The 10,626-nt window shown below is 52.2% G+C and overlaps 1 protein-coding gene across 1 annotated transcript in view; it reads right to left on the reverse strand.

Annotated features, from left to right (window-relative positions):
- Positions 1 to 10,626, reverse strand: part of LOC107121440 (disintegrin and metalloproteinase domain-containing protein 33-like) — a gene marked incomplete at its 5' end in the record, with an annotated part of 89,634 nt that overhangs the window by 35,443 nt on the left and 43,565 nt on the right. The window contains 4 exons of the mRNA XM_015424348.1: positions 1,522 to 1,611; positions 3,668 to 3,845; positions 7,863 to 8,005; positions 8,684 to 8,768. Of these exons, the coding sequence (XP_015279834.1) occupies positions 1,522 to 1,611; positions 3,668 to 3,845; positions 7,863 to 8,005; positions 8,684 to 8,768 (496 nt within the window). The remainder of the gene's footprint in view (positions 1 to 1,521; positions 1,612 to 3,667; positions 3,846 to 7,862; positions 8,006 to 8,683; positions 8,769 to 10,626) is intronic.

Below are 10,626 nucleotides of genomic sequence, written 5' to 3' on the forward strand. Positions count from 1 at the left end.
CTCCATTGTTTTAGCAAACCCACACTGGAACAGAAATTCCCCTCTGCATCACATGCCGCTTTCACTTTCTTTCATCATCGGATTTTGTGGCACCCTCTGCATTGCATGCCGCTTTCACTTTCTTTCATCATCGGGTTTTATGGTACCTTCTGCATAGACTTTGCAGACAGTATGCCTGGGGTATTTTGAATGTGGTTTTGAGCTGCAAAGTATGTTGAGAACAACAATGAGCCAGACAGCACCCTACAGGTTCATAGAAGAAGAAGAGGAAGAGGAGGAGGAGGAGGAGATTTGGATTTATACCCTGCCCTTCACTACCTAAAGGATTCTCAGAGCGGCTTACAAACTCCTTTCCCTTCCCCTCCTCATAACAGACACCCGGTGAGGTAGGTGGGGCTGAGAGAGCTCTGACAGAAACTGCTCTCTAAGGATGTGGTTTGGGGGAGGGGAGGGGCTTCAGCATGGAACAATGCCACAGAGTCCACCTTCCAAAGCAGCTGTTTTCTCCAAGAGAATCCCAGGAGTTCTCCGGTCACCACCTGGAGGTTGGCAACCATATCTCTGTAGCACAGAGCTCCGTTGCCATTCTGGTTGGTCTCCAGCCTCCACGTGGAGGTTAAGCAAACAGAGTATGGTACACAGTATATGGATATTACACTACACAGGGATTGTTACTGTGATAAGTGCGTTTTTGGGCAGGAACGCACAGGAACGGAGTTCCGGCTGGCTCCCAAGTTGGCCACGCCCAGCAGGAACTCATTAGCATAATAGGCCACACCCAACAGCAGAAACTCATTAGGACTGGCTACATTAGGGGTGTGGCCTAACATGCAAAGGGGTTTCTGCTCCAAAAAAAGGCCCTGGGTTTTGACAACAAACAAGGTAAACAGAATAAGAAGCAAAAGGTGGGTGTGGCTGGATGACCACACTTCTGATAACATGTGGGTGTGGCCTAATGTGCTAATGAGCTGTGCTGTCAGGGGTGTGGCCCAATATGCTAATGAGTTCCTGCTGTTGGGTGTGGCCTATTATGCTAATGAGTTCCTGCTGGGCTTTTTCTACAAAAAGAGCCCTGATTATGCTGTTTATAAACAAGTTCAAGTGATATGCTTTTCTTACAAGGTCGGAATGCAAAAATACAGTCAGTTTCAAATAAACAGAAGTGGTTTTTAACGAAGCAAACGATGTTAACGACGTGCTCCGGAACATCCTGTGTCGATTCGACGTTCCTTCTTCTTGTAAATGTTTGTTTGTAGATAGAATCTTGTTTGGAAGAAGATTTTTGTATTCCAACCTTGTAAGAAAAGCATAGCACCTTAACTTATTTAAACAGCACGTATTTTCTGATTTTTGCAGTACTGCATTATTTAGTTTCGCGCACTTATCACACTAACAATCCCTGTGTTGTGTAATATCCACCTGGAGGTTGGCAACCCAATCCTCGTGCCCCCTTGGACTGCCTCTGCCACTTGCGGGGGATGGGGGTGGCGACGGCGTTAGCTGTAGACAAAACAGGCCTACCTTGCAGCTGCGGCAACATTCCCCGTGGGCGCACTCGGCTCCTGCTTTCAGCGTGCAGTTCCGTGGGTTGCAACAGGGGTTCGTGCACTCCTGGAAAGACGGAGGAAGCCCACGGTCATCCCTCAGTTTCTCCACTCAAAGCACCAGCTCCCCTTGCTTGGCCCCCAATCCGGTGTTCCCTCTAAGCTGAGTTAGTGTGAGCCAGCTCACAGTTTTTTAGCCTCCGGCTCACACAGTTTTGTCTCCGCTCAGGAAGGAGAGCTCCAGAGCAGTGTTCCCTCTAAGCTGAGTGTGTGTGAGCTAGCTCACAGTTTTTTAGCCTCCGGCTCACACAGTTTTGTCTCCGCTCAGGAAGGAGAGCTCCAGAGCAGTGTTCCCTCTAAGCTGAGTGTGTGTGAGCTAGCTCACAGTTTTTTAGCCTCCGGCTCACACAGTTTTGTCTCCGCTCAGGAAGGAGAGCTCCAGAGCAGTGTTCCCTCTAAGCTGAGTGTGTGTGAGCTAGCTCACAGTTTTTTAGCCTCCGGCTCACACAGTTTTGTCTCCGCTCAGGAAGGAGAGCTCCAGAGCAGTGTTCCCTCTAAGCTGAGTGTGTGTGAGCTAGCTCACAGTTTTTTAGCCTCCGGCTCACACAGTTTTGTCTCCGCTCAGGAAGGAGAGCTCCAGAGCAGTGTTCCCTCTAAGCTGAGTGTGTGTGAGCTAGCTCACAGTTTTTTAGCCTCCGGCTCACACAGTTTTGTCTCCGCTCAGGAAGGAGAGCTCCAGAGCAGTGTTCCCTCTAAGCTGAGTGTGTGTGAGCTAGCTCACAGTTTTTTAGCCTCCGGCTCACACAGTTTTGTCTCCGCTCAGGAAGGAGAGCTCCAGAGCAGTGTTCCCTCTAAGCTGAGTGTGTGTGAGCTAGCTCACAGTTTTTTAGCCTCCGGCTCACACATTTTGTGTCCGCTCAGGAAGGGAGGGCTCCATGCCCAGTAGCTCACAAAGTAGAATTTTTGCTCACGAGACTCCACAGCTTAGGGGGAGCATTAATTACTTGCCGGCAGCACTGTGCCCAGGGACGCCAGAGAGAAAAGGCCTACTCGCTCCCTGCTTCTTCTTTTTTAACAAAATTGTAGCATTCAGCCTGAGGAAGAGTTCTGGACACCTCAAAAGCTTGCAGACGGCTCTGTGGCTATAACGCTATAACGGAACAGCAGTATATCAACGCCATTGGAATGCCTGGAGTGTTTTGTTATAGTGCTATAGTGCTATAAAGCAAACGTTAAAAAAAAGCCAGAGATCACCCCCACGCATGAAAAACGGCGGGGGAAAAGCGGGAAAAAGCAGTGCAGTTTGAAATGGCAAACCGCTTCAGATCCAGCTCTTTACCGGAAGGGGAAAGCCATGTGTGAAATGGCAGCCCTATACCGGTTTACTCCACAATGGATCAAAAATGGCTTCAACACGGGTTAAAAAGGGTAATGTGAAATTCCTCAATGTCTTCTGGCTCTCAAACATCTGACGTTTATTCTACGTGGCTCTTACGTTAAGCAGGTTCGGCCACCCCTGGTATAGACCAAAGCACACGTTTTTATTTCAAAAACATATAAAAACCTTGTAGGGGCCCAAATAAAGCCTCATAAAATGTTCAAAGTGATAAATGCACATAAAAGAGCAAAATATACGATCCGACACGTTTCGGCCCACAAGAGCCTTCTTCGGAGGCCAAAGAGTACAGAATACGACATGCAACAAAGTGTAAGGCAGTAAACGATTGATATAGGACCAAAAATGGAATGACACACCAAAAAAAAGGCCACAAATGTATCTAGCCTTGTGTCAAAAGCAATTGCATATATTGGAGATAGTAATAGTACCAATATGTGCTTTCCAGTTTAGGCCCTAAGAGTACGAGTAAAATCGCCTTATCAGGGCCAACGTGACACCACTATGTAACAGAAGCGAAACGGCAGGAACGTCCAGCTTTACCATAGAGTTTCTGGCGATTCCTAGAGCTACCCTTTCCCACTTCTGGGTAGCTCTAGGAATTGCCAGCAACTCCACGGTAAGAACTTCCTGTCAGCAGACACAGCCTTGTTTTTTCTTTGTTCTCCCAGGATGCTGCCTCCCCCCACAACTCTCCGGTCGGTTGCCCGGCAACCCCGGGTCCTACCTCCATCTCCCCACAGTCGCACTCCTCCCCGTCTTCCAGGAATCCGTTGCCGCATTTCTTGCCCACCACCAAGTCGTTGGTGTCGGGCATGTTGAACAAGCAGATGCCGCCGCCCTTCAGGAAGTAGCTCTCCAGCTGCCGCCGGCTGCAGGAGCTGAACACTTTGGCAAAGGGGTGCCTGGAGGGAGACAAACCACGGGGGGGCCCTTCTGAGATCTGACTCAGCAAGCCCCCGAGCAAGAGAGGCTGTCAGGCAGGAATCCCCAACGTGGGGCCCGGTAGGGTTGCCAAGTCAGAAACTTACCGGAGCGGGGGACTCCCGGCCGTCGCCGCATCCACGTCACCCAGAAGTGACGCGGGTACGCCGGGCACGCTGGGGGCGGGGCCAGGACCATCCGAGGGAAAATAATAGAGTTTTCCCTCGGATGGTCCTGGCCCCGCCCCCAGCATGCCCGGCGTACCCGCGTCACTTCCGGGTGACGTGCACGTGGGGGTGGAGTTCCCCCCGGGGCCCGATCCGCCGGCGGAGGGGAACGGGCCTCTGGGGCGGTGGTTTCCCCGACCCCCGGGGGGACTTGGCAAGCCTAGGGCCCGGTACCTGCCACGGGTTTTTAGAAAGTGGGTGGAGCCAAGTGGGGCTGATCGGCCGCTGGTGAGCTGATGGGCTGTGCCTATCTTAATTAAAATGTTGCTTTGGCAGAAACTGCCACCCCGGCACGAGGATCTTCGCTATGCGAGAGGTGGTCTCTCAAGCAATGTTCCTTCTAAGTTGAGTCGGTGTGAGCTAGCTCACAGTTTTTTAGCCTCCAGCTCACACATTTTTGTCTCGGCTCAGGAAGGAGGGCTCCAGAGCAAACTAATTCATGCAGCAGCGAAATCGCTCACTCACAACTTTAATGCCCAGAGCTCACAAAGTAGAATTTTTGCTCACAAGACACCACAGCTTAGAGGGAGCATTGGCCAGAGGTGGTCTCAAGCAGTGTTCCCACTAAGCCGAGTTAGTGTGAGCTAGCTCACAGTTCTTTAGCCTCAGGCTCACACATTTTTGCCTATGCTCGGGAAGGAGGGCTCCAGAGCAAACAAATCGCTCACTCACAACTTTGATGCCGGCAGCTCACAAAGTAGATTTTTTGCTCACAAGACTCCACAGCTTAGAGGGAGCATTGTGTATGACCAAAGGTAATCTGTAGAAGGCATTTTTACCATAGAGCTTTTGGACAGGAAGTGATGTTATGACGCCGGGCCCGCTGGGGGCGGGGCCACGACCATACACGGGAAAAGGGCCTTGTACGGCCGTGGCCCCGCCCCCGGTGTTCCCGGCGTGCACGCATCACTTCGAGGTGACGGCACGTCGGGGAGGAGTTCCCCCTGGGGCCCGATCCGGTGGCGCTTGAGAACGGGCCTCTGGGGCGGGGGTTTCCCCACCCCCCGGGGGGACTTGGGATCCCTATATGGAGTAATAGCAACCAACCAGGAATGAATGAGGATTTATATGAAAACCTCCATGCTTTGTTTATATAAAGAGTTTATTTTAAATGCTAAAGTGCATTGGTTGCATTGCCTCTCTTATGTCTGCGTTTAAGTATACGTGTAGTTGCAGGAGTTACACAATTCGTAATAACCATAGGTGGGAGTTCCACTGTCAAAACCGACTGAACCTGCCCACTCTCCCTGCAGATATTAGGACCTTAGTGGGTTACATCTGGACGTCGGTCTTCTTGGACGAGTCTGCTCAGTCCCCTCTAAAATGCCGTTCCCCCCTCAACAATGACTGTTCTGTGCATAACTGATGTCAGCAGTCCAGACTTTGCCCCGGAGCCGCCCCAGGCCTCCTGCCGTATCCACACAAAACCTTTCCCTGCCCCACACTTCCTTTGCTGGGAGAAAAAAGACTCCACTGTTCCCGCCGACCCATAAATGCATCCAACAGATGCAAACCATTTCTCGGCGCGCGGCCTCCCTCCAAGGGGCAAGCTGCGAATCAGCCGCTACGGGTTCCGGCCTGGTTTTTTCCCAGCCTCCTTCCTCTGTGCCTTCCTTTGAACTCCTTTTGTCCGGCTACCGTATGTCTGTCTCCGTCTCGCTTTACTCCCGGCCTTAAGGAAAGCTGGTTCCAATTTAAAGCGGCCAGTGTGTTCCCAAAGGGCCCTGCCGTACACGCCCTGCATAGCCAGCTTCAGTGAGGATGGGGGGGGGGAGACTCCTCACCTCCCAACCCTCAAGAAGATGCCTTGAAAGCCGCCTGGTACCACCAGGAACCAGTCGGAAAACAAAGAAGTTAGTTTGGTGTAGCCCTTCTCAAAAGCAAAACTCAGCAAATCTTGTTTCCTTCTGCAATACAAGCAGGGGTCATTTCGTAGACAAAGAGGTGCCGGAGCTCATTAGCATAACTCATTGGCATATGCCACACCCCCTGACATCACCGGAAGTGTTTCAGAAGGCAACACCCACTGCTCAGGCTCCACTGGACTGTTTTGGATTGCTACCCTATTTCCCCGAAAATAAGACCAAGGTTTATTCAGGTACAAGCTCTCCCTCCTCTGCCAGGACAGATTTGCACATTCTCCCCCCCCCCCCAATAGCTAGCAATCCAAAACAGTCCAGTGGAGCCTGAGCGGTGGGTGTTGCCTTCTGACATACTTCCGGTGATGTCAGGGGTGTGTGGCATATGCAAATAAGTTATGCTAATGAGTTATGCTAATGAGCTCCTGTACCTCTTTTTCTATGAAATGACCCCTGTGTGAGACCTTTGGTCCATCAACGCCAGTATTGTCTACTCAGACTGGCAGCCGCTCTCCGGGGTCTCAGGTTGAGGTCTTTCCCATCACCTCCTGCCTGGTCCTTTCAACTGGAGGTGCTGGGGATTGAACCGGGGACTTTCTGCATGCTGAGCAGATGCTCTACCACTGAGCTGCGGCCCCTCCCTAAACACCCATGAAGCTGCCTCCTACTGAAACATCTTGATCCATCACAGTCAGAACTATCTACTCAGACTAGCAGCAGCTCTCCGGGTTCTCAGGTGGAGGTCGTTCATATCACCTTTCGCCTGAGCCTCTTGTTGTGAGGATAGGGTTTCCAAACTTGTTCCATCAAGGTCCGTGTTGTCTACTCTGACTGGCGGCCAGGGTCTCAGGCTGAGGTCTTTCCCATCACCTATAGTCTGGTCCCTTCAACTGGAGAGGCTGGGGATTGGACCGGGGACCTTCTGCATGCCGAGCAGATGCTCTTCCACTGAGCCATGGCCCCTCTTTACAGCTCTCCAGGGTCTCGGGCAGAGGTCTTTCCCATCATTTCCTGCCTGGCCCTTTTTTAACCGGAGAGGCCGGTGATTGAACCTGGGACCTTCTGCATGCCAAGCAGAGGCTCTTCCACTGAGCCACGGCCCCTCTTTACAGCTCTCCAGGGTCTCGGGCAGAGGTCTTTCCCATCATTTCCTGCCTGGCCCTTTTTTAACCGGAGAGGCCGGTGATTGAACCTGGGACCTTCTGCATGCCAAGCAGATGCTCTACCACTGAGCCATGGCCCCTCTTTACAACTCTCCAGGGTCTCAGGCAGAGTCTTTCCCATCACCTCCTGCCTGGTCCTTTCTAACTGGAGATGCCGGGGATTGAACCTGGGACCTTCTGCACACCAAGCAGAGGCTCTTCCCCTGAGCCACATCCTCTCTTTACAGCTCTCCGGGGTCTCAGGCTGAGGTCTTTCCCATCACCTATCGTCTGGTCCCTTCAACTGGAGAGGCTGGGGATTGGACCGGGGACCTTCTGCATGCCGAGCAGATGCTCTTCCACTGAGCCATGGCCCCTCTTTACAGCTCTCCAGGGTCTCAGGCAGAGGTCTTTCCCATCACCTCCTGCCTGGCCCTTTTTAACTGGAGAGGCCGGTGATTGAAACTGGGACCTTCTGCATGCCAAGCAGAGGCTCTTCGCCTAAGCCACATCCTCTCTTTACAGCTCTCCGGGGTCTCAGGCAGAGGTCTTTCCCATCATTTCCTGCCTAGCCCTTTTTTAACTGGAGAGGCTGGGGATTGAACCGGGGACCTTCTGCATGCCGAGCAGAGGCTCTTCCACTGAGCCACGGCCCCCACTTTGCAAGATCTGAGTTAACGAGAGGTTGACAGCGCTTCACACACAAACAACCCTGTGAAATCAAATGCAGGTGAGATAACGTTGGCTCCCAGTCGGATGCCCCGCCTTACCCCGTTGCGGCAGCCATGACACACCCTCCCTCGGACGCTGTGGCCTCCACGCAGCAGCCTTCAGTGTCGTGGCTCATACCAAAGTTGTGGCCGATTTCGTGGGCCATGGTGGCTGCAGCCCCGAGTGGCAGATCTGAGTGGTCCTGGAACGGAGGACGGGAGATTGAATGCGTTGCATCGAACTGCGATGAGAGAACGGGGTCCCCCCCCCAAAAAAAGCCTTCCCGGGACTAATACGTTGTCGAAGGCTTTCGCAGCCGGAGTTCATTAGCGGTTGTCAGGGCTCTTTTTGTAGAAAAAGCCCAGCAGGAACTCATTAGCATAATAGGCCACACCCAACAGCAGGAACTCATTAGCATATTGGGCCACACCCCTGACAGCACAGCTCATTAGCATATTAGGCCGCACCCCCACGTTACCAGAAGTGTGCTCATCCAGCCACACCCACCTTTTGCTTGTTATTCTGTTTACCTTGTTTGTAGTCCAAACCCAGGGCCTTTTTTTGTAGCAGGAACTCCTTTGCATGTTAGGCCACACACCCCTAATGTAGCCAGTCCTAATGAGTTCCTGCTGTTGGGTGTGGCCTATTATGCAGCAGTTCCTGCTGGGCGTGGCCAACCTGGGAGCCAGCCGGAACTCCGTTCCTGTGTGTTCCTGCCCAAAAATAGCCCTGGGCCTAACTGTTGTCCATGTTTGATTGCAATTAAACACAAGATCTTCCTCCTCATTTCGACTTCAATCTCCTATTTTTGACTGGATATTAATTTGTAGAACAGATACACCCCCAAGATCGCATTCGCTCCGGTCAGCTTTCTACTTACCATGCTCACGCCACCAGAGTTCTCTGCACTACACATTCCCTCCAGCGGGGCCATGCCGATCGTGGTTCCCCTGAAGGTCACGCCACTGTGGGGTCAGGCAGAGGAGATCCAAGAGAGAGGAAAAAGGTATTAGGGCCCCCAGCAGTGTTGAGAGAGGACAGCATGCTTATCAGAACCAAGCAAATGGGGGGGGTGCTAAATGGAATTCAGCTTGCGGAACTCACTGCCACTAGACGCTGAATACTCCTTATTTGCACAGAGAGTGATGAAAATGTGGAATTCGCTGCCAGCGGATGTAGTGGTGGCCACAGGGATAGGCAGCTTTAAAAGGGGATTAGATAGACTCATGGAGGAGAGGTCTGTCAGTGGCAATTAGCCATGGGGACTGAGGGGAACCTCCACTTTCAGAGGCAGTCAACCTTGGAATCCCAGTGCCAAGAGGTAACATCAGGGGAAGGCCTCGGCCTCTGTCCTCTCTTTCTTTGGCCCTCCAGAGGAACTAGTTGGCCTCTGTGTGGACTAGATCCAGCAGGGTTCTTCTGTTCTTCACACATGAAGCTGCCCTATACTACACCAGTTCGCACCTTACAGCAGACACACTTACAATTCAGTGTTCCCTCTAAGCTGAGTTAGTGTGAGCTAGCTCACAGTTTTTTAGCCTCTGGCTCACACATTTTTGCCTTCGCTTAGGAAGGAGGGCTCCAGAACAAACTGATTTATGCAGCAGCCAAATCCCTCGCTCACCACTTTAATACCAGCAGCTCGCAAAGTAGAATTTTTGCTCACAAGACTCCCCAGCTTAGAGGGAGCATTGGTCATGATCCATGTACTCTGTTCACTTGTTCTTTTCTTTACACATGCGCTGAGTAGAGGCATTCTTACGCTGGACTAATCGCTAGACTATGATGACGAGTTTTTGTCACTTTCTCAGCTGAGGCCTAGATATGATTTGTCAGCCTCTGCTAAATAGCAACATTTGCCACTGCTGCAGCCCATTTATATATCTAACTAGCAGTAAAGCCCGTTGTGAAAGCAATACAACGGGATCTAGAAAGAGGCTCTGGGGCAGTGCTCTGGCTTTGGACAAACAGTGTCAATTTGCTGTGGTGACCTCAGCAGGGTATAATGACAGAGTCCACTGTTTTCTCCAGAGGAACTGATCTCTGCTACCTGAAGAGCAGTTGTAATTGTGAGTGATCTGTAGCCCTCACCTGGAGATTGGCAACAATTGTTACCCAGGACAAAATGGCTGGTTTGGAGGGTGGAGTCTATGGCATTCTACCTGTCTGAGGTCCCACCCCTCTGCAAACCCCACCCTCTCCAGGCTCCACCCCTCAAATCCCCAGGAATTTGTCAGCATGTAGTTGGCAACCCCATCTCCTTCCCAGCTAGCCACCAACCTACCATTATCTGCCCCTTTGACTTCAGCTGACTTCCGCCCTCCCTTCTGCAGAGCAGTTGTAATACTGAGTGCTCTCCAGCCCTCACCTGGAGATTGGCAACAATGGTTCCCTATGTGAGACTGACTGGTTTGGAGGGTGGAGTCTATGGCAGTGTACCTGTCTGAGGTCCCACCCCTCCTCAAACCTCACCCTCTTCAGGCTCCATCCCTCAAGTCTCCAGGAATTTCCCATCTGGAGTTGGCAACCCTATCAGGATTGGCCCCAATGTGTTTTCTCCCAAAGGCCAAAGTAGGTGACAGGACCAAGCTTAGTTGCCTACCAACAGGCACTGAGGGGAATGTAGGGTTGCCAGCTCTAAGGAGGGAAATACCTGGAGGTTTGGGGGGTGGATTCTGTAGAGGGCCGGGCGACGGAGGCATCGGCCTTCTGTCGCCCGCCTTGCCCCCCCAATCTCGGCCCGGGCACCCGCGGCTCCCACCAGCGGCCGCCCGACTCCAGACTCCCCCGCGGCCACTCCAGCCAGGCGACGGAGGCATCGGC

This window comes from Gekko japonicus, unplaced genomic scaffold (genome assembly GCF_001447785.1).
Source record: "Gekko japonicus isolate JY-2015 unplaced genomic scaffold, Gekko_japonicus_V1.1 scaffold4026, whole genome shotgun sequence".
NCBI classification, from domain to species: Eukaryota; Metazoa; Chordata; class Lepidosauria; order Squamata; family Gekkonidae; genus Gekko; species Gekko japonicus.